We start from the raw sequence: 24374 nt of genomic DNA, 5'->3' as shown, positions 1-24374 counted from the left end.
GCTGGGATTTTTCTTCTCTGCGGCTGTATATAATGCCCACCTGGCCTGAAAATAGATTTCCAATTTTTAGATGAATCCACACCATAGAGTACTGACCACAGACCTGCCTTCACAAGATGCAGTATTGGCTGGAGCAGCCACTGTGGGGTGGAGGCATATTACAGCCCCCTTGTAGGACTGCAGATCCCAGGGCTTTGGACAAAAATATTCCAGGTTTTTCTCCCAGGCCAAGAGCTCAGAGCTTCATTTGAAAAAATAGTTGATGTGCCTCCTCTTAGAACATTTTTTTCAGCACGGGAGATTAATGATAAGCATTTGCTGACCATTTAAAATGTGCCAGGCACTATGCTCAGTATTGACAAGGATTGTCACATTTAATTCTCCCAACAACCCTGTGAGGTCAGTCTTGCACTGTCTCCATTTTCTAGAGCTGAAAACTGACAGTTGGTGGGATTAAGTACATTTCCAAGGTCACAAAGCTACTGTGACTGTGTTCTTTGCCACCATGCCACACTGCTGGGGAGCTGCCCACCCTGTGCTATTGTTCGTGTCCTTGAAATGCCAGCTTGTCTGTGGGTCTCCAAACTGAGCCATCCTAGGCTGTCACTCTACGTGAAGGTCTTTGGTTTAAGTTTGGGCATTAACTATTCCAGGTAGGCTGATGCCCATCCTTGACCATTTCTCCTGTTAAACCACATTGTCAGAGGGAGACAGGGAGAAGGTAGTTAGTTCTCTTGTGAAAAGGGGGTGCTCAAAGAAAAGAGGAAGACAGGTGCTTGACAGGATAGGTGGCAGGCTGGGAGTTGTGGTGGCTCATGCCTATAATCCCAGCACTTTGGGAGGCTGAGGTGGGAGGATCACTTGAGCCTAGGAGTTTGAGATTAGCCTGGACAACATTGCAAAACCCCATCTCTACACAAAAAAAATTTAAAAATTAGCAGAGCATGGCGGTGTGTACCTGTAGTCCCAGCTACTTGGGAGGCTGAGATGGGAGGATCATCTGAGCCCAGGAGGTTGAGGCTGCAGTGAGCCATGATTGCACCACTGCACTCCAGCCTGGGTGACAAAGTGAGACCCTGTCTCAAAAAAAGAAAAAAACAGATGCCAGTAAGAATTCCATGTACCTCCCCTTCTACATATCTGCATTCTTCCTCACGTGTGTCCCTTCCAGGATTTAGCGAGACAACTGAAGTGACGATACAGACTGTCGTTCTTCCCATGACAATCCCCTTTATTCCTGTTGTCCTCTGCAATTGCTAATAGTGCCCCCTTTCACACTGAAAAGCATCCCAATTTGGATGACAAATTCTCCGGTCCTAGAGATAACAGCCCTTTATTTCAGTCCTTCCTAGCTGAATATTTGGGGAAAATTCTTCATCTTATCAGGTTCAACAGATCTTGAAGGTTTTTCAGCGATCTTGAAGACTGGCTGAAAAAGCTCTCTGAGCTCTCAAATGTTCCGCAGATACTGTTGTTATTGTGATTCATCGGTGAGGTCTCCAGCCCTGAGCAGGGAGCTCCTCTCTGCCTCTCTGCCAGCCCTGGGGAAAGGTGGATGGGCAGCTGAGAGCAGGTTGCATGTTCTCAGCAGGTTGCAGGTTGGCAGAATTCATGTCCACAGCACCTTTATTTTCAACCACGACCACTTGCAATAGTGCAAGCAGACACCTGCCCCTCTCCTTCTGGGCCATTTCCAGCAGATCTCTCACTGTCTTCCGGCAGGAGCTGGAGGAAGTACTCAAGAGTGAGCTGAGTGGAAACTTCAAGAAGACAGCATTGGCCCTTCTGGACCGCCCCAGCGAGTACACCGCCCGGCAGCTGCAGAAGGCTATGAAGGGTCTGGGCACAGATGAGTCTGTGCTCATTGAGGTCCTGTGCACGAGGACCAATAAGGTCAGTCCCAGCTGAGCCCGCAAGGGAGCATCATACACCCAGTATAGATAGTTGCAGCCCCCAGAAGGGACCCTACTTCCCAGCATTCTATCCATGGAGTAAGCAGGTGTCTGGGGAGAAATGTGTGTGCTTGGTCCATGTGGGAGGACATCTCTTCCAGTCTTCCAGAGGTCAGTCTTGGTGTTGCTGCCCTTTGACAGGATAGATCTTTCAGAAGAGCTGTGTCCAGCGAGCTTCTGCTTTTCTAAACTGATGCTTTATATGCAGGAGGCACAATTCTACTTTCCCCCACCCAGCCTGACTTTGCGGCTCTTCCGACATGAAAAATCAACAAGCAGCCCAAGCATGTCTGTGCCACTGCCTGGGCCATGGCGGTCAACTAGCATAGGGTACAAAAGAGACTGTAATGAGGAAGAGAGGTGAGTGGTGCTGGGGGATGCCACTGAACACCCCAGTGGTTGCCAGTACTACCCTGAAGGATTGTGTGTCCTTCTGTCATCAGACAGAGGGATGTCCCTCGGGCACATGCCACCTTTGCAGGGGCTGAAGAGAGCATTTGTTGAAGCCCCATTGAGAACTATTTGTCTCTGGCTCCAGAAGCCAGGAGAACCAAGGGACTCATCAAGAGTCAAGAGGGTCCACAAATAATTCATAGGAGAGACCCCTCCCTCTTGAGCAACCACGCATGACAGCAGAATGGGGCAGCCCAGCAAGGAAAATGCCAGAAGAGCCCAACATTCTTGAGGCCTCTCAGCAGGAAATAGAAGCAGAGATTGGAGCAGACAGCAGGCAAAATGCAAACAGTGTCCTGACACAAAAATGGCTGGAGAAGGCCTGGGTGCTTGTAGGGACCAGCCCCACAGGGTCGGTGGGTCTCTCCCTGTGTGCGGCAATGAGAGAGTGTAGAAATAAAGACACAAGACAAAGAGATAAAAGAAAAGGCAGCTGGGCCCGGGGGACCACTACCACCAATGTACGGAGACCGGTAGTGGCCCCAAATGTCTGGCTGTGCTGTTATTTATTGTATACAAAGCAAAAGGGGCAGGGTAAAGAATGTGAGTCTTCTCCAGTGATAGGTAAGGTCACGTGGGTCACGTGTCCACTAGACAGGGGGCCCTTCCCTGCCTGGCAGCCAAGGCAGAGAGAGAGAGAAGACAAAGAGAAAGACAGCTTACGCCATTATTTCTACATATCAGAGACTATTAGTACTTTCACTAATTTACTACTCCTAGCTATAAGGCAGACCCAGGTGTACAGGATGGAACATGAAGGCAAACTAGGAGCGTGACCACTGAAGCACAGCATCACAGGGAGACGGTTAGGCCTCCGGATAACTGCGGGAAAGCCTGACTGGTGTCAGGCCCTCCACAAGAGGTGGAGGAGCAGAGTCTTCTCTAAACTCCCCCGGGGAAAAGGAGACTCCCTTTCCCGGTCTGCTAAGTAGCGGGTGTTTTTCCTTGACACCTTTTGCTACCGCTAGACCACGGTCCGCCTGGCAACGGGCATCTTCCCAGATGCTGGCATCACCGCTAGATCAAGGAGCCCTCTGGTGGCCCTGTCCAGGCATAACAGAAGGCTCGCACTCTTGTCTTCTGGTCACACCTCACTATGTCCCCTCAGCTCCTATCCCTGTATGGCCTGGTTTTTCCTAGGTTATGATTATAGAGCAGGGATTATTATAATATTGGGATAAAGAGTAATTACTACCAACTAATGATTAATGGGATTCATATTTAATCATATCTAAAATCTATTTCTGGTATGACTATTCTTGTTTTATATTTTATTATACTGGAGCAGCTCGTGTCCTCGATCTCTTGCCTCGGCGCCTGGGTGGCTTGCTGCCCATGGGTGCTGGGCCCTGTTCACGCTGCTCAGCCTCTTTTCCCGAAGTGCCGCCAGGGTCCAGGCTACAGCTGCAAACCTTTTCTGGAGCATCCCTGGACTTCTTTTCTCCCCACAAGATAATAAAAATCCTCCATTTCAAGGAGTCTCAGGTTGGGATGGTGCTTTGGAGGAGGGTTAGCACAGGCCCCCCGGGAGTGTGAGTTGAGGCCAAGAGGCACACAACTTCCCCCACTCAGCATCCACCCTTCCCAGAAACACCAAGGTCCCAGCGGGGAGGCAGCCAACACCAGGGCGGTCAGCACCTGCCTTTGTGAAAAGGTTAATTTTAATAATATTTTTCAGGCCAGGTACAGTGGTTCACGCCTGTAATCTTAGCACTTTGGGAGGCCAAGGCAGGTGGATCACTTGAGGTCAGGCGGAGTTTGAGACCAGCTTGGCCAACATGATGAAACCCCATCTTTATAAAAATACAAAAATTAGCCAGGTGTGGCACCATGCATCTGTAATCCCAGCTACCTGAGAGGCTGAGGCAGGAGGATGGCTTGAACCCGGGAGGCGGAGGTTGCAGTGAGCAGAGATTGTGCCACTGCACTCCAGCCTGAGCAACAGAGCGAGACTTCGTCTCAAAAAATATATTCATATATATTTTTCCAATCTTATGTGACCATAGCTTTTTCTTCCTCAGCCTAGTTTCTTTAAGGTCCTGGCTTCAACCAATAAGCAAGGCCTCTCTAGCAATCAAATAGATCTGATGGGATGAGAAGAAAAACCTGCAGAGAGCGGGTGCCAGGTTCAGACAGATCCTGGTTGCTGCTTGGAAGGAGAAAAGGGAGGGAGCTGCACAAACACAAGTGAACAGCCTCCCCCAGCACCTGGCCTGCCCCTCCCTCCCACCCAGGAGCACAGCAGTGAGGCTGCCCACCACTTTCTCCCCATCACCACCTTCTCCCAATCACCACCTACTGACTTTCATTTTAACCAGCTTGGTGGTGGGGGGCGGGGGGAGCAGGAAGCCTGCTCTTACATGCTGTTGGTTCAAGTGTAAACTGAGGCAGCTCCTGAGGTGCACCCCTTGGCACCAAACATTGAAATATAAAGCAGTTTCTCCACGAACACACCCTCGAGAGAAACTAGCACTCCTGCACGCAGCCAGTCTGTTACTGAATGAAGCCTTGTTTGAAGGAGAGAAAACTTGGAAAGGGCCTAAGCCTCCATCAATAGGAGGTTGGCTAAGTAAACCATAGCTTATTGTAGTATGGAATATTTTGTGTCCCTTTAAAAAACTCTAGGTGACTATCCATGTACAAGCATAGCTGGATCTCCGGGATATTAATATTGAGAGAAAAACTAAGTCAAAGAATGATAGGTACAGTATTCCACCTGCTAAACACATGACACCTATACAATTCTGTTTTCAGTAGCACATATATACACAAATGCAAAAAAAAAAAAATCTGTGTATCTTTCTGATACGCATTGAACTTCTAACATGGGTTACCTGAGTGGGGAAGAGAGAGTGAGACCAGGCGAGGAGGTGGTGAAAGAAGGTGTTAGCCTAGCTGTAAACTTCTCACGTTTAAAGAAGGAGAATGCATGCATTTGTCACTTGGGTGTTTGAGATGTTTGCAGAGGTGGGTGGGGTGGGGGGGTGGGGGGGCCCTTCACATCTCCAGGGACTCGCTCCCGGTGTGTGCCCTGGATCTATAGGGATGACTATCTTAAGGGGAAGTCTTGAAGGCACCCTGTGTCCAGACATGGTCTCCTGCCTCTTCTCTCTGTATGTCTCTGTGTCCGTTATTGATTAATCCCTCCTTGCAGTATTGATTTTTTTTGTAAATTACCTTCCCTAGGAAATCATCGCCATTAAAGAGGCCTACCAAAGGCGTAAGTGACTTTTCATCCTGGCTTTGGATAAAGTATATTTCTTTCAAAATACCTCTGGGAAACTAAATCATCTTCTTTCTTCCCTCCTTGTTTACTTCCTTTGAAGTATTTGATAGGAGCCTCAAATCAGATGTCAAAGGTGATACAAGTGGAAACCTAAAAAAAATCCTGGTGTCCCTGCTACAGGTAAGAGTCGGAAAGAATCTTTGGCAACATGGCACCATGATGAAAAAGGGTAATGTAGATAAACATTTCTTTCTTACATTAAAAATGTTATTAAGGGATTATAAACCCATGCTCCATCAGCCCAGCTCTGGTGAAATTATATTCAATTGCAGTTACTTCCATATAAACAATCTGCCTAGTCATCTGCAGTTTACAATCCCTTTTTGTAAATGAATCAGCTCATTAAGCATCACTTTGTCATTTTGCCAGTGAGGAAATGTAGGCCATGGGAGGGTGGGTAACCTGCCCAGGTTCATGCAGCCAGTAAAGACAGCCCAGAAGCAAGAACCAGACCATCTGATCCCAAGCAGGGCCGCTTCCACAACACAACTCTACAATTACTTCCAGGATTCACTGGATCCTGGGCCTGTAAGGACTACAACCAGAAACTCAGCCAGGACATCAGGGCTTTCAGAATTGGCCCTGCTGGGACACAGCCCCCCGAGACCTCTAGACAGACGCATCTGTGTTCTCATGGACACACCCATCTTTATGAGCTCTGTGCATTTTCTCTGTTTTGTTTCTCCCAATGGGATACACTGACAGCAGAGAACAGAAGAGAGAGGCTTCCACTGCAGCAAGAAGGGTGTTTAAGTTTTCTCTTGCTGCATAACAAATCGCCACAAACTTAGCATCTCAAAACAACATAGATCTATCATCTCACAATTTCCATGGGTCAGGAGTCCAAGTAGTATCTTGGAGATCCAGCTGAGTAATATTTGGGTTCGCAGAGTCCTTTGGTCAGGTTCTCAACAGGCTGAAATCAAGGTGTCGGCTAGGGCTGCCATCTCATCTGAGGCTCAGAGTCTTCTTCCAAGCTCATTAATTGTTGGCAGAATTCATGTCCTTATGGCTGTGTTTGATGTCCCCATTTTCTTGCTGTTGATCAGAAGCTACTATCAGCTCCTAGAGACCACCAGCAGCTCCCTTCCACACAGTCCCCCAAGGCAGTGCACCACATGGCTGTTTGGTTTCTTCCAGTCCAGCAGCAGTTCATCTCCTTTGACTTCTTCCATGTCTGACCTTTTAAGAAGAGCTCACTCATTTGGGTCAGGCCAGCCAAAGATAATCTCCCTTTTGGTGAACTCAGCTGATTGGAGACCTGAATTATATCTGCAAAATTCCCCTTTGCCATTGAATATAACACAATCACAGGAGTAGCATCTCCTCACATTCATAGCTCTCACCCACACTCAAGGGAAGGGGATTATACAAGGATATGGATCACTGGGTCATCTTAGAATTCTACCCACCACAAAGGGCTCAAGTTAGACTTCCATGACCAGCTCTCAGGGTTCTTTAGGACTGGGACCTTGAGTGGTGAAATCTGATATTTTGAAACGAGGAGGGGACTCACTCTAGGGAAAACCAGAGATCACACTCTGTCTGCTCAGAGGTCAATGGGGTTTGTGGGTGACTCTGGTTTCTACAAAAAAAAAAAAAAAAGGCAAAACCAAGTGTTGCCACGGAAGCTACTCTGTTTACCCGTTGTGCCCAAAAGATGGCAGCAAAGAGCAGGTGTTACCTCCTTGCCAGGCTGAGCTGAGCTGAGAAAGAACTCACCTCTTTCTCCAGGACTTTGTTTTTTTTGTTTGTTTGTTTTCTGTGGTCAAGCAGGAATGCAAGTTAATAACAATGTGTCAATTTTTCTAGGCTAATCGCAACGAAGGAGATGACGTGGACAAAGATCTAGCTGGTCAGGATGCCAAAGATCTGTATGATGTATGTGTGCAGACATGCCAGTCTCTGCAAATTCTTTTTTTAAATTTATTAGCATTATTTTCAACAAATGTTTATTTCATGCAAAGAGGAGTTACTTGGGAAAAAACAAACAAAGATATGCTTAGATCTTTATAGATCACATATATAGTCCCCATGAATCTAAATGAATGCTTCCTATTCCTATACTCTGGGGTTGACCACATCAGACCCGTTTTGGAACAAAGAATGGTATAAACAATATAAATAAGTATGTGAAATACATTTGTGGGTTAGAAGCTGAAAGTGCTTAGTCCATTTGACTTCTATTCAATGCATAGTTTATAATTTCCTGTGAGGCCTAGTCACAGCACTGTATAATCGGTCTTTTCACAAAAGCCTTTTTCAAAGTGTTTGTATTTGACCCTTGAGGCAGGGGAAGGCCGCTGGGGCACTGATGAGCTTGCCTTCAATGAAGTCCTGGCCAAGAGGAGCTACAAGCAGTTAAGAGCCACCTTTCAAGCCTATCAAATTGTAAGTCATAAAGTATTGGGGCAAAAGAGTTCACTCTGAAAGTGTCTTAAGTTATTTCCAAAAGAAGCCAAGATCTGTAATAAGGAATTGGGGATCCTTTATAACATGGTTCTCAATTAGAGGTGATTTTCCTACCTAGGGAATATTTGATAATGTCTAGAATTATTTGGAGCTGTCACAGCTGGGGGCGGTGGCCCTGGCATCTAGTGAACAGAGGCCCGGGATGCTGTTAAACAGCCTGCAGTGCACAGGACAGCCCACCACCAAGAATCGTCCAGACCCAGATGCAGTACCCAGGCTGGAAACCAGCTGCACAACAGAGGCCAGGGAAGCAAGTGTCCCATCCGGGGGCGAAGCTCTAGAGTCTGAGAGCCCAGGTGCAAATCCTGGGTCTACCACTGGCAAGTGACCAAATCTCTCCATCCTCTTTTGTAGAACAGGAACCATGAACGTCATCTTCACACCCTCAGAGTGATTTTAAGCTTAAATAAGATAGACTCAGAACCGCAGCTGGCATGTGGCAAGCATACTAATGTTTGCTATTATTACTCCAGTTTACAGTTGGCTAACAGTGCTCACCATTCTCAAGACAGGTATGAGGTACCTCAAAGATAGGCTCCTGAAAAGATGCACATAAATTATATTTTAATCCCAGGATAAATTTAAGCCCACAAGGTGAGTTAGTTATTTCAAGGCCCTTAGCAGTAAGTCCTTCCCTGAAAAGCAGTCTTTACTTGCAAAACGCCTGGAGTGGAATATCAGATTTCTTTTTTTTGGCATCCTATTATATATGTGTAGAGTGCTTTTACCTATTCAAAGCACTTCTATGTTCTGTGTCTTATTCAGTTTCACAACAACACCGTAACTATAGTGTAGGCCGAACAACTATTGTGACCCACAACTGCTGGACAAGGAAAGTCTGTTGAGTGAGGAACCATCTGTAACTTATCAGGACCACACAGCAAGTCGGTAGCAGAGAGTGGATGAGAACTCCAAGATTCCCCGGCCTGAGCTCCTACTTCAGCTGAAGCTGGCCGCTCCTCACTCCAAATAGCATTTCCTATGTGTTGCCAGCAGATAAAAAGACAATAAAGCTTTGGAATTTTATCATGACTGTATATAAGCCTTTAGGGCCTGCTCCTTTCAAATTGTGCCCAGAGTCATGATCAAAGACAGCTGGCCCTGCACTCCCCTGGTCTCTTGTTCCTGGAGCTGCGTAGCCTGTGAGCTGGAGGACTTCTCTATGACTGGGATCCTCTTCCCACACTACGGGGCCCACAGATGGAGTTTCTGGGTACATGCGTGTGTGTGTATGAACTCACTACGTGAAAGTACACTCTCCAGGCTAATATCTCAAAGTTGATCCTGAAACAGCAGCATCAGCATCACTTGAGAATTTGTTTAAATTGAGAATTCTCAGTCCCCACGAGACCTACTGAATCAGATTCCCCGGGGCTGGGGTCTGACCATCTGTGTTACAGCAGGTGTTCCAGGTGATTTTAATGTATATTACAGTTGAAGAAGTCAGCTTTAGGCTACAGCTGCATGTCCTTGTGCAAGTTATTAAGGGTTCTGTGCCTCAGTTTCCCAAACTGTAAAACAGGGATAATAGTACCTACTTCATAGGGTTAATAAGGATTAAATGAGTTAATGGAAATAAGCTAAGCACTTAGTACCTGGCATGCAGTAGGCGTTTGATGAACATTAGCAATGGTCAGGCATCTCCCTGGGTGAACAGACAGTGCCAAAAATCAGGGCTAAAGCTTACATGTACAATAAGGTAATCTATGGATTTGATGATTCTTTACATGAAACCAGCTCTAAAATGCTATCTATTCATCCATTTCAAAAGCCTTGCTCAAGTGTCATTCTTGATATTTATTACTGATGTTTTTAGAGTTCAGCCTGCTCTTAGATCCTGGTTCTGTGATTTTTCGGATGGCTTCTGACCAAAAGCACAGAGATGCTAGTCTGAGATCACTGTAGTTTCTCATGTGGCATGAGTCGTCCTGGCTCAGGGTTGAATTTTAATTTTCAGCACAAAAACTCAGGGTTTTGCCATTTATTTATGCTCTAAGCCTGAGTCTTAACTTCTGACACTCCCAGCAATCCTAGGCCACGCAACAGTTTCCCAAACTTCTGCATCATGCAGGATTATTACAGTCCCCAATGTTACCAAATATGAAAGACTTATATAGCTATAAAACCAAAGTCAAGTCCCCAAACAGGGCTCAGCATAAACGGTAGGTATGCATACCCATAGCCCTCTTTGCTGCCACCCCACTGCGTGCCTCACCTTTTGCCCCTCCCCCGTACATGTTCCTCATTCCACGCCAGAGGCTTCAGCCCTCTAACTGCTATAGTCAGTGCCAGAGCACAGAGGGCTCTGCTGTCAGCGTGCCGTCCATTTGGGGAAACTGATTTTCAAAGAAAGAAATGTCTCCCCTTCTCCTCTAATAACCTCCCTGCAGGCATTGCTGCCTGTTTAACTAGAGTCTTAGAGACTTGTTTGGAATCTACTCTCATAATGCGTTTTTCTACTGAGATCAGAAAATGTGCTTCTGTACAAAGAGCCCCTAAGAATCATGTTGCAGTAACTGAAGTGAGAAGTATCCAAAGTACAGACCCAACAGCTTCGCCCAGACCATTGTTTCAGATTGTGTCCCACGGAGATGCCTCAGCAGCTACCAGGAGTAGGGTGGGGCAGGAAGCAGACAGGGCAGTACCTTCTTGTTGCAGTGTGTGAATAGCACCTCCTGGAGTTGTGCAAGGAAAAAACCCGAGAGGGCAAAAACATGGTATTGATGCCAATAGCTAGGGAAGGGAGCCCACCTCCTGCCTCCCAGCACAGCTCTGCTTTCTGCTTTCATCTGTTTTGTAGGCTGAGATTCTACAGAAAATTTAAAATCCCTGTTCTAGCCTGGTATTAACAATAGAAATGGAAAATGGTTTAATGTGAGGATTTTTTAAAGTAAACAAGACCTGTGTGAACAAAATGTTCTCTTGAAGTATGATCTCAGTCTACAGAACAAGAACCTTGTTTCTGGGAAAGGGATACCAGTCCCTTCCAAAATAACGACTCCCACATCAAACCCAAAAAAGACTGGGGGCAGCTAAGGAAGGGACAGTTCCCCAACTCTTCTAATCTTGTTTCTATTGCCACACACCAAGGCCTCCAGATACGCAAACAATGACTAGGAGATCAAGCAACAGGGCTTCATTAAATCTGGACACAGTTCCTCCCCCGACATATATTGTGCTTACATCACAAAGAACATTTTGTTTACCTGTGTTTTCAGAATAAACCACATAAACTCCACTGGTGCATACTCAAAGTCCCCAGTTATTTATAGAATCAATTGTGTCATATCCTCAAAAGATAATTTCTAAGAAAGAAGTTTCAGTATTTCTAATGCTTAATTGCATTTCCCCAAACCCAGCAAAGCACTCTCCTTTCTCTTTATGTGCCTGCCCCGAGCTTGGCCCGGGCAGTATTTGTGTTAAGGATAGTCACAATTTACTCTGAACTTCAGCTTCTGTAAATATTTAGAAAGAAATCTAATGTGTAATGCTGTGCAGAGCAATATGTGAGCCAGTGGTGAATATAGGATTATTTGGAATCACCCCAGAGTGAAGACAAGTGGCATTTTGATGTGGTCAGCACCCCCGGCTTCCAGCAGACCCACCCTCTCAGGAACTTTAGATCAAGTTCTCATGAACTTCACCATCCCTACTTATTTCACTCAAACTGTGACTAAGTCCTTGGTCCCAAGACAAGGGAGAGGATGGAGGTGCATGTCAGATGATCATAACTACAGCCTCCTGGGAAATTGAAACTGGAAAGGTTGAAGAACACATGGGAACTAAACTACACATCAATGTTAAAAAAAAAATCTATGATTATAGTATATATTAGTTGTTTCTCCACTCCCAAATTTTACAGATGAGGAAATTGAGATTGAGGGAGTGGCACTGACTAAGGTCAAATCCATTAGGAGTCGAATCCAAACTGACTCCTCAGCAATGAGAGCCCTCTCTCGAATGGGGGGCAAACACCCCAATCCTACGAGGCAAGAGTCGGGATAGGAGTTCCCTGAAGCCACAGGACTAAATCTGGAAAACTTCAGTGCTTTTTGTAGAGGAACAACCCCAAGAGTACCAAGGTCAAAGGCAAACCTGGGATAACAGCTGATTTTGGTTTTCTCTGCAGCTCATTGGCAAAGACATAGAAGAAGCCATTGAAGAAGAAACATCAGGCGATTTGCAGAAGGCCTATTTAACTCTCGGTAAAGTAAAGTTAGGAGATTTCCTGTCTTAGGTTGGGCTGCCTGGAACCAGACTCAGACAGAGGTTTGCGTGTAGGAAGATTTGAGGGAATAGCTTTTGGGGGTCAATACATCTAAGCAGCACTGAGCAAGGGAGAGAGTGACTATGATGTAGTTGCAACAGGGGCATTGCTGATCCCACAGGAAGCTCAGAAGCTGAGATGTCCAAAGTGGAGCAAGGGGGCCAGGCTTTGGCACCCCACATCAACCAGTCATGTAACACTGGCTGTACCAGGGGAGCAGTGCAACTTTGGGCAAGCCAGCTCTCTCCTTTGGAGGGAGATTCCTGGGGAGGGACTCAGCTGTGAATGACTGCCTCAATCCTGAATAGGGCATCTGAGTGGCACACCACAGCATCCACTGCAGTCCTGCTGTATTAGTCCATCTTCATGCTGCTGATAAAGACATACCCAAGATGGAGTAATTTATAAAGAAAGAGAAGTTTAATGGACTCACCGTTCCACATGCCTGGGGAGGCCTCACAATCATGGTGGAAGACAGAAGGCACATCTTACATGGTGGCAGACAAGACAGAATAAGACCCAAGCGAAAGAGGAAACCCCTTATAAAATCATCAAATCTCGTGAAACTTATTCACCACCATGAGAACAGTATGAGGGGAAACCACCCCCATGATCGAATTATCTCCCACTGGGTCCCTCCCACCACATGCGGGAATTGTGGGAGCTATAATTCAAGATGAGATTTGAGTGCGGACACAGCCACACCATATCACCCACTAACACCATGGGTCCCTGAGGGCACCTGTCAACAACCTAGACTGTTATCCAGTTTCAGGCAGCCTGATAGCTCACAGGTTTCCTTTTCCATTTGGTTCCTTTCAATGTTTTCAAAAAATGAAGTTTGTTTGGAAAGAGAGGGGAGGGAGATCAGATCTGATTGTGCCAACCAAACCCCAGGACCTCCTCTCCAGGTGTTGCCCAAGGGCAGGAAATAGCAGAGAGATGGGCATGAGGCTGTGTCTGGCAGGCTCCTTCTTTCTTCCTGCAAGCCGTGGAATGAAGGCATTGTCCATTGTCCACACTCCTGTGGTGAGGAATCCAGGGCACCAACCCAAATGGCAGAAGCAATGGAGAGACCTGTCCTCAGAAGAGGAAGAACCAAATAAGCAGGCCTGGAAGTTAAAAAATGTGCTCCAGTTGCCAAACTCTTTTGTTTGGTTTCTTTAGGGTTTTTTTTGAACAATGTCAGCAATTGATCTTTTTTAATCCATCCTTATTTTGCATTCAATGAGCAAGACCTCTGCTGTGATATCCGGAGGCCTAAAAATCCCCAGTGTTACTCATGACCCACACTGGGTATATACACGAGCCCTAGTATAAGTGACTGTGCTTAGGGCCTTAAGCCATTTATGCCGGAGGTTGCAATTTTTTGAATTGCATACATGTGTGAAAAATTCAGACCTTGGTGATGACCTTGAGCAGTAGGATATAAATAACTCCCACATGCTTAGCATTCCAATAATGGAACACTAGGCATAATTAAGAAGAGTCTTGAGTAGATAATAGGATCTACTCATGGCCTGGTTCTGAGGCTCTACGTCCTTGCTTGCTATACTTGCAGTGTGAGAATCGGGAAAACACCGGAGTGTGGTCAGAAGATGGTATTACAACTATTCAATGACTTAACAATTACTCAGCACCTGCCTGGGCCCAAGGTTTGTGCTGGGTGTGGGAATAAGAGGTAAATAAGGCCAGTTCTTGCTCTTAAGGAGCCTAAAGCTCATGGTGGATTTTAAGCTGGTGGGTACAAATCAACAGATTAGGCTAAAGATAAAGATAAAAAAGAAAGAGCAAAGATGGTATAGATGACGGAAAAGCAAAGTCCCTGGGGTTGAGGACCACACAGTCTAAGAGACAGCTGTACTCCAGTGGTAGTGAAAAAAAGTGATTAGAAAAGACCTTGAGAATAAGCCACACAAATAACAGAATACGGCTTCATGACTATTTTCTAGACACCTCCCACCCCACTCCCACCTAACTTATAGCCATGCCAGTTTATGACTAACATCTAGGAGCAGGGGGCTGAGGTCAAATGGCTCCCACCACATGCAGCCTCTGGAGCAGCATTTCTCAAAGTGAGGTCTATGGACCCCCTGCCTCAATCACCTGTTACAATACAGGTTCCTGGGCCCCACTCCGGGTTCCCATTGAGAACTCCAGGAAGGGAGCCCGGGAAGCCGCACTTTTACAAACTCTCCAAGTGACTGTGTTATACTCCCTGAAGTTCAGGAACTTGCCCTGAAGGCAAAGGGGAGCAAGATACAGAGCACTGGGCTGGCTGCCCTTCCTGCCACTTGCTGTGAGAGGTTTTTTTCTTTCTTTTTTTTTTTTTTTAAAGACACAGTTTCACTCTGTCACCCAGGCTAGAGTGCAGTGGTGCGATCTTGGCTTACTGCAACCTCTGCCTCCCAGCTTCAAGTGATTCTCATGCCTCAGCCTCCCAAGTAGCTGGGATTACCACGCCTAATTTCTGTGTTATTAGTAGAGACGGAGTTTCACCATGTTGGCCAGGCTGGTCTCGAACTCCTGACCTCAAGTGATCCACCGGCCTCGGCCTCCCAAAGCACTGGGATTACAGGTGTGAGCCATCGCGCCTGGCTGCAGTGAAGAATTTTATTCCACATCTTCTCTGGCTATCCCTGCCCAGCCTTTTGAGGGATTCCTGCTGCTGCTAACAACAGAGGTTGTTCCCCAAGCATAGATTATAGACAGGAGAAATGTTGAGGGTTTTCTTCCCAAAAATACCAGATGGTAGAAGGAATGTCAAGGGAGAAGACCCCTGTGCAGGAGCGGGACACAGTGACTTCAGGCAGACAATGATCCCCACATCAAGTCGTGCTGTACGGAAGAGGATTTTCAGGAAAACTTTGTGGTGCTCGCTAGCTCAAATTGCCTGGGGACCACAGTGAGTCTTGAATATGTTACTCCCCAAAGTAGCGTGCAAGTTTCCCCTGAACCACCAATCCAGCAGCTTTTGGGTTGTTCTCAGGAGAAAGAGGCCAGTGCTATTTTCTTTTCCATTGAAACTGTGGCAGCTACCACATGGCCTGCAAAAGGAGGCTGGTCCCCAACCTAGACTCTGCTTCCCGAACTCTGCTCCTCTCCCCTGCTTATAAGCATCAATCACACAGACAGTCCCCTAGACAACAACAGCCCCATTATGGGACATAGTAAGGTTGCACATTCCACTTACTGTTAATCACTAATATCATCAAGTGTTCTAGAGAAATGTTAACAGCCTAAAGGGCAATTTTTTTTTTCCTCTAACGTGTTAGTCATGTTGGATCCATGTGAGCCTGGGAGGAGGGGAAGGAATGATTTATTCCCAGGAGAAGAGATGCACCCTGTCACCTGCTTGATGAATAGAGACCACGCTTCATTAAGCTGTGGATAGATCAAAGCTGGAAGGCAAGGGAAGGCCAGGAAAGAGCAAATAGCAGCATCGTAGGAAAGTGATCTTTAAAAAGGATCAAACATTTCATCAAGTCCACATCCCGGATTGCAAACCAAAAGATCGCTGGGAACCTGGAAAATGTTCAGAGATGAGGCTACAAAACAAATCCAGTGAGGAAAAACAAAGGGTAGGGAGGTTGTTGAGCATAGGAGAGCAGGCGGCTGTCCAACTGGATACACTGTCAAGATGATGAAGTTTTGTTCCAGAAGGTTGCTGGCCAATCTGTTTCCCTTCAGAACCCTAGGACAGCACCAGAGATTTCACTCGATAGGGAAAGTTATTTCTGCTGGGAAATAACAAGAATCATGGACGTGGCTGGGAAGGCCCGAGGAAGCCACAGCTCTCCTCTAGAAGGTCTTCAGGGGACAGAAGAGGAGCTATGCTTGAAGATTCCAGGTGCTCTGACCAGGGAATCTTCCGAATCTCATTTCACAACAGTGTCAAGTCAGCTCCTTTCAAACCTCTGCCTCACCATCCAGTCAGCTCGAAGGGCAGCCAGGTGACATTTAGGGGGGTCCCAAGGTCATTCCACAAAACGTGAAAGCCTCACATTCTGTTTTCCTTCGTGCTGCCTAGTGAGATGTGCCCGGGACTGCGAGGGCTATTTTGCTGAACGTCTGTACAAGTCGATGAAGGGTGCGGGGACCGATGAGGAGACATTGATTCGCATAATCGTGACCAGGGCCGAGGTAAGACACACTCCAACTCCAAAGAGGCGGCTGCAACTTCTCTTTTTTCCACCACTGATGTCATCAACAAATAGTTTCTATTAAGGGCCTATTTACAGAAAAAGTAAAACAGAGACAGCCCCTTGCCTTCCCAGAATTTGCAGAAGACATTGTGCTCTGCTTCAATCTGTTTCTTTTTATAAAAATACAATAATGATCGTTGCTTCTTTTTTTGTCCTCTGTGGCTCCGGAGAGCTCGTGGAGGGGCGCAGAGGCGACCCTGTCGAGCGGTTCTCAGGGGCTGCAGCTATGCACAGCTCCATGTTAAGGAAGACAAAACAAAGACACTTGAAAGAGGTCAGCCAGCAGCAGGGACAAAAAGAGAATGATTTCTGAATTCCCGAGCGAGGCCTTTCCTTAACTGAACACACTGCAGAAGCAAGCACACCAGCATAAGGCAATGGTTCTCAATCTTCTTAAAAACCATTGCTGTTCTAAGGAACCTTTTTAGACACATGTGTTTCTTCATTGCCATCCCTTCCCCTCAAGAAATGTTAACACCAGAGATAATACTACAAATCTGTTTATAAACCATGTGGATATCAGTGCTTTATACGTAAAAAGATTAAGGGTTTTTTCACCCCCTAAAAGCCAATTTGTGTTTGCTCTCGGAGAATGTGTGTGTATAAGAAAGAGAAGGGAGAGGAAGAGCCAACGGCTTGGGAGCAGCTGTCAAGATCACAGCTGATCGGGTACAGTGGCTCATGCCTGTAATCTCAGCACTTTGGGAGGCCGAAGTGGGTGGATCACCTGAGGTCAGGAGTTCGAGACCAGCCTGGCCAACATAGTGAAACCCCCGTCACTACTAAAAATACAAAAATTAGCTGGGCATGGTGGCACACGCTTGTAGTCCCAGCTACTCAGGAGGCTGAGGCATGAGAATTGCTTGTACCCAGAAGGTGGAGGTTGCAGTGAGCCAAGACGGTGCCACTGCACTCCAGTCTGAGTAACAGAGCGAGACTCGGTCTCAAAAAAAAAAAAAAAAAAGGTCACAGCTAACACTTTGGGATATGGGGCCACAGACAGAAGGAGGTACAAAATAAAGGGGAAGTGGCATTTCATCGGCAGCAGGAGAAGCCTTGGGGAATGAAGTGGAACTAAGCACTTGAAATCCACAGACATCTTCCCTCAAAAAAAAAATAAAAATAAAAATAAAAGGTGTTAAATGAAGGGGGAGGTGAAGGGGGAGGGACACCAACCCAAATTCTGATCCATGGCTTCTTAACAAATAATACTTAACATCTGACACTGTTTTTAAATATAACTTTGCAACAGGATGGTTCTTGCATTTTTATTTCTATTCCTGGAATTTCTCCTCCCCTCCTTTCTCCTCCTCCACAACTCGTCTTTTTCTATTGAAGGCCACGTCTCTCTCTCTCCCCTCTTTCCCTTTGCCATTCTCTCTGCTCTGCTCCCGCCATGCCTCTGCCTCTCTCCTCCATGGCTCCAAATCCCTCTACCTCCTTTCTCTCCAGGACTTCTGCCTTGTCCATCCCTCCGTCTCTTAGCAACTCGACCTCCAGCCAAAGTCACTGAGAGATGAGAGATCTTGAGGGACTCAAAGGGGACAGGTTGAACACAATGAAGACCCAGGATTCCAAAAGACCCCCAGAGAGACTGGATCCATCCAAAGGGCTTGTGAGGGTTCCGTGATCACTCCAACGTGGCCCACGGAGTGTTTTATTCCAAGAAGCTCTGTCCCATCTCAGAATCAACCACACGTCCTGGGCCATCTCAACATGTGGGCCGTTCCCTCAGAAGGCTTCAGGCCTGGCTAGATACAGTAGTTTGGCCAGACTTCCTAATCTCCCAAAGCCACAGAACAGAGCCCTGTGCACCCCATCCCCACCCACCCTCCACCTTCCTGCCCCTGTCTCAGCCCCAGCACGGGGCAAGGAGCCAAGCAGCGGAGCAGGGGGACACAAAGGCTGGGGGAGAGACAGACACCACCTGTCTCCTGTAGTGTCTGCCACCTGCTCCGCATCCACTGCAAACCCTCCCTCACTCCCCCACATACTCCCATCCTGATCATTTCTCTCACTGTCTCAGCTCAGCCCTCTCACTGGGGCAAGAGAAGAAAGAATCAGATCCCTGAGCCACACTTTTTGGGTCTGGAGTACAAGGTAGGATCTAAGCCAAAAAAGAAAAGAAAGACTCCTGGTTAAAAAGAGTTCTCTGCTTCTTTTATGAGATCCATTATGTTCTACCTGGAACTACGTCTTTTCTGGTACAAGTATCATCTCCTTTGCTAGGCTGTAAGAATCTTTTGGCAGAGCAATCTTTGAGTTTATTTTTCTCCTGAGTCCTATCATCACTTCTAGCACCTGGGTTTTTCAAGCTTCCAATAAATTAGATTCAAAATAAATCCTACAAGTTGCTAGTGATTTGAGTTGTGTTGACTGGTACTAATATCCTTGCTAATCAGGGTGTGAGGGAAAAACTGCTTAATTGCTTAATTCCACATCTCTATGTTGACAATTTTCTTAACTTTATACCAGGGGTAAAAACCAACTACAGCCTGCAGGCCAATTCAGGCTCACTGCCAGGTTGTGTACAGTCCTGCTGGCTTAGGGCAATTCATTTTCAAATAACTGTTAAAACTCAAAAGAAAGATAATACTTTGTAACATGTAAAAACTGTATGAAATTCAAGAGTTTTAGGGCCAGGCATGGTGGCTCACGCGTGTAATCCTAGCACTTCAGGAGCTGAGGTGGGTGGATCACCTGAGGTCACAAGTTCAAGACCAGTCTGGCCAACATGATGAAACCCCCGTCTTTACTAAAAATACAGAAAAAAATTAGCCAGGCATGGTGGTTGACTGTAATCCCAGCTACTTGGGGGGGCTGAGGCAGGAGAATCACTTGAACCCGGGAGACAGAGGTTGCAGTGAGCAGAGACCACACCATTGCACTCCAGCCTCGGCAACAAGAGTGAAACTCTATCTCAAAAAAAAGAAAAGAAAAGAAAAGAAAAAAATTCAAGAGTTTTAGTGGAACACACACACACGTGGACACCTCTGCAACCTTTGGGGAATTGACCTCTGCCTTCCCTTTCCTGATCACAAAATTGAAATAATGTGATAAAGGAAATAATAATAGGAAATAAAGCCCTATCTCAAGGGCTGTTTTAAGGCATGAATGAGATGAATGAGCAAATGAGTATAACGTATGTAGAACAGTGTCCACTGTTTGTGAACACACCGTAAATGTTCTTATCTCCATTGCTGTTATTTTTTCTACAGGTGGACCTTCAGGGGATCAAAGCAAAGTTCCAAGAGAAGTATCAGAAGTCTCTCTCTGACGTGGTTCACTCAGACACCTCCGGGGACTTCCGGAAACTGCTAGTAGCCCTCTTGCACTGAGCCAAGCCAGGGCAATAGGAACACAGAGTGGAACCGCCTTTGTCAAGAGCACATTCCAAATCAAACTTGCAAATGAGACTCCTGCACGAAAACCCTCAAGAGTCCTGGATTACTTTCTTGGCAGCTTAAGCGGTGCAGCCAGGCCAAGCTGTTTAAGTTAAGGGCAACAATGTTAAGATGCGTGGGCAGGGCACCTTGAACTCTGGCTTAGCAAGCATCAAGGCTGCCTCTTCACTTTCTTTTAGCATGGTAACTGGATGCTTTCTAAACACCAGTGAAATCAGCAGTTGATGGAAAAACCATGCATTTGTAATGGCACATTTAGAAGGATATGCAGCACACAAGTAAGGTACAGGAAAGACAAAATTAAACAATTGATTAATTTTCCCTCTGTGTGTTCAATTTGAAAGCCGCATTGTTAATTAAAGTTGTGGATTATGCCTCTAGAAGCTGCTTTTCCAAAGATTGTCTTGATAAGTTTGGGCTCTTGTCTTGGAAATGTACGACTTGTGAAATTCAAACATACATTTTTTAGTGGTCACTAATCAAGGCTAGTCATAAGGAAACAATTCACTTGCTTTTGTAAACTGTAACTAAGGGTAAAATTCCCTAATCTGCTACCTGGTTTAACTGGGTTTTCTCCTCTAGACATTTGACTCACTTGAGTCTTCCATCTGATCTTCAAATACAATTAAGCTAAGCAAAGTGCCAACAAGATCAAGATCAATGGTCTACCTCTGAAGTGAATTGGTTCCACACAAATAGATTCTGTGTTCCAAAACTTTAGTCTCATAGCGACGTGTTGCTAGACATAGAGGGATCTGTCAAGAGAACCTGGACACCTTGGCCCAAAATCATAGTTGTCATTCATTGGCTGATTATTTGTGCCTGACACTGAGTAGTCCAATTTCATTCTTAATCCTCCCCACAGCTCTATGAGGTTAATATTACTCCCAATTATCAGTTGAGGAAACTGACACATTAAGTAACCTATCTAAATTCATTTACAAGTGCCGTTTTCACACTGCTATAATTACCGGTAAAAAATTACCGAGACTGGGTAATTTATAAAGAAAAGAGGTTTAAGTGACTCACAGTTCCGCAGGGCTGGGAAGGCCTCAGGAAACTTATAATCATGGTGGAAGGGGAAGAGGCATGTCTTACATGGCAGCAGGAAAGAAAGAGTAGTGAGCAAAGGGGGAAGAGCCCCTTATAAAACCATCAGATCTCATGAGAACTCTCTCACTGTGACGAGAACAGCATGGGGGACACAGACCCCATGATCCAATCACCTCCCACCAGGTCTTTCCTGGGGATTACAATAGACACATGAGGATTACAATTCGTGATGAGATTTGGATGGTGACATACAGCCAAACCATATCAACCAGCATTTCAATCCAGGGCTGGCTGACACCAGGAATCATGCTACTAACTGCCTTTATTGGAAAAATCACTTGAAGTACATGAGAATGGGCCTGTATTCATTCATCTGCTTAATTCCCTACTATCTGCCAATCACTGTGCTGTGCTCTGAGGATACAAAGATAAGTAGAACACTGACTCCCCTTGGGGCAGTTCATTCCCAGGTCAATGATGTCTCTTTTATTCAATAGAATGCTGTAAGTGCATTAATAAGAGCAGTATATTTGTTCATTTTCACACTGCAGTAAAGAACTACCTAAGACTGGGTAATTTATAAAGGAAACGGGTTTAATTGACTCACATTTCCACCTGGCTGGGGAGGTCTCAGGAAACTTACAGTCATGGCAGAAGGTAAAGGGGAAGCAAAGCATGTGTTACATGGTGGCAGGAGAGATGGGGGAGGGGAAGAGCCACACTTTTAAACCATCAGATCTTGTGAGAACTCACTCACTATCATAAAAACAGCATGGGAGAAACTCCCCCCATGATCTAATCACCTCCCAGCAGGTCCCTCCCTAGACACATGGGGATTACAATTCAAGATGAGATTTGGAGGGGGACACAGAACCAAACCATATCAAGCAGGTAAAGGGCTCTACCCATGAGTAAGAAGAGAGAACACACAGCTCTGCATGGGGAACTGGGGAACACTTCCCAGAGATGCATTTGTGCTGGGTTTTAAAGAATGCATAGAAGCTCTCCAGAAAAATAAAGGAAGAAGGGCACAAGCAGAGGCTGGAGAAGCCCGAGTGGGTAGGGTGTCTTCAGGAAGAGGGGAAATCCATTCTCCTGGGGCACAGATGTGTGGAAAGGAAGGAATGGCCCTGGCAGGCAGGCAAAGCAGCTGTGAAAATAGGTTTGAACCACATCAGCCATGGTTCTGCCTGCCAAGCACGAGTTTGGTCCTCTGGGCAATAGCAGTCACTGGAGATGTTTAAGCGAAGAAAATGATCACATTTGGGCTTTGGGAAATCACTTTAGTGGCTGCTAGACATAGAGGGATCTGTCAAGAGAACCTGAACACCTTGGTCCAATAATCATAGTTCTTATTCATTGGCTGATTATTTGTGCCTGACACTACTAAGTAGCAAAATCTCATTCACACCATTTGGGGTATGATCAACATGTAACAAACAGCCCAATCAGTTAAGAATAGATGTCATAATTGTCTTTTTAGTGGCTACAAAACAGTGATGGACATATTAAGAAGTTATGTTAACATCAGTGTCTTCAACATCCTGGTTTATCTACTTAATAGTCATTGCCATCATTATAAGCTTTAATACATAAAAAATTATTTTCTAGAACCAAGCTCAGTGACAAAACATATTTGTATTTACCTATTTGTTGCCAAAGCTTGTCTTTGCTTTTATAGCCAGAAACAAAACAACCAGTTCTTGGGTTCTGAGCTCATGGTAAGTACAGAAAAACAAATCAATGGACTGAAAAGAGATCTATTAAAAACAGACACAATTTGAGATTGTTGATGGCCATAATTCACACAGAGACAAGCAAGAAGATATTTTACAGGTGGAGAAACTGAGGCTGATGAGATGGAGAAGCCAGGTCATTTACTCAAGATCACCCACATAAAGTACCAGGGCCAGAATTCAACCCAAGTCCTTCTGCCTCTAATGCCCGTGCTCTTCGCCGGACTAGCTCATGGTCCATGAGTGCTTTTGTCTAAAATTTTGCTGAGTGAGACATCAAGGTTCCTTTCTGTGGCTGCTCAATATTGCTCATCACTTGCAAGCTGGAGCCAGTTTCTAGGTACTCGCCTGGGGTCTGGTCCGTCCCAGGAATGCCCCACCCTTCCTCTCCCACAGAGGCAGCTCAGGAATGTCTTCTTTTTTCCCTTCCACACACCCCTGCCCTGCCCGGGTCCCTCTGACTTCTCCTTGTGCCCCCAGCCCGCCTGCCTGTGGAGAGAGGGAATGGGGAGGATAAAAATAGAAAGAAGGGAGAGAGGAGAGAGGAGAGCAACACTATCTTGGCATCTCCCCACTGCACAGCCCTGTTCCTCATACTAGCCCCTTCCTCTAGGGCCACTAAAGAGATGCCAGCTCCTGCCACCCAGATGCTTAGATAGGTAGGGGGCTCCAAACTCCACCTCCAGGGCTGCACAGAGGAGAGCATATCCTGCCAAGGCATGCCGTTCCCCATGGAATTCTGTGTCAGGCCCTGACTGGGCTCCACACTATTGTTCACTCACAGTGAGTCACCTGGGTTTTGTGGGTGAATAGATTCTGGGGAGCTGGTCTGGGTGAACCATAGAAGAAGCTGAAAGTCCTCCCACCCCACCCCAGGAGCCAAGGGCATCCCATGACTTACTGTGGGAGCCTCAGCCCTCCACAGATCCCTCTCAGCAGTGCCGGGGCTTCCATGTGGCTCCCCTATGCAGGCCCACCACTCAAATGTGTGGGTCCAGCCCATCTCTTCAGCTTCTGCCTCTGTCCTGAACTGGGAGGGACCTATGAGGACAGCTTGGCCCACCTAGCCAACTTCTTCCCACAACCTTCTATGGACCCTGGGAAGATACCCGCAGCAACCCTGGAAGCTCAGGGCTCAGGGCAGGGCATTTTGAAGTCTCCGGTGCTAGGTCAAGAAAAGGGTGTCCAAGCCACAAGTGGATGTGTCTCCTGGACCCCAAGGACTTCCCAGCCCATGGGGAGCGGCACAGCAGAGGAAGGCAGGGAGGCATCCTCTAGAGTGGGCCAGGGCGGGACACCAGGGTCCAGGGTGGGACATTGCTCCCGTGAGCCCCTTGGAGCGGCACTGGCCACTCACTTTCTTAGTCTTCTCTGGCCTCTAACTCTTGTATTTCTTCTGCTTAGGTTGCTGGGACCCTACATGGGCCTCAGTCGAATAGGCAAAATGCCCTCCTGCATGCACGCACACACATGTGCATGTGTGCGCACACACACACACACACACACCCCACTTCCTTCTGCTGCACAGGTTGCACTGCCTAACCTG

At 46.4% G+C, this 24374-nt stretch overlaps 1 protein-coding gene and 1 long non-coding RNA gene across 2 annotated transcripts in view; one reads left to right on the top strand and one right to left on the bottom strand.

Moving 5' to 3' along the window:
• The window catches only part of FAM91A1 (family with sequence similarity 91 member A1), a 121619-nt gene extending 114728 nt beyond the window's left edge, over positions 1 to 6891 (bottom strand). Inside the window, exon 1 of the mRNA XM_055287186.2 lies at positions 6515 to 6891. Coding sequence (XP_055143161.2) covers positions 6515 to 6523 — 9 coding nt within the window. The 5' untranslated portion in view covers positions 6524 to 6891. The remainder of the gene's footprint in view (positions 1 to 6514) is intronic.
• A 158-nt stretch (positions 6892 to 7049) lies between these two features.
• On the top strand, positions 7050 to 8001 carry LOC129486787 (uncharacterized). The gene is made up of 3 exons (XR_008659087.2): positions 7050 to 7246; positions 7504 to 7572; positions 7981 to 8001. It is a non-coding gene; the product is annotated as an uncharacterized lncRNA (long non-coding RNA).
• Positions 8002 to 24374: the final 16373 nt, after the last annotated feature.

Source organism: Symphalangus syndactylus, chromosome 7, assembly GCF_028878055.3.
Source record: "Symphalangus syndactylus isolate Jambi chromosome 7, NHGRI_mSymSyn1-v2.1_pri, whole genome shotgun sequence".
In the NCBI taxonomy this organism is placed as follows: domain Eukaryota; kingdom Metazoa; phylum Chordata; class Mammalia; order Primates; family Hylobatidae; genus Symphalangus; species Symphalangus syndactylus.
The sequence above is the reverse complement of the archived record's forward strand: the minus strand, read 5'-3'. Positions and strand labels throughout refer to the sequence as shown.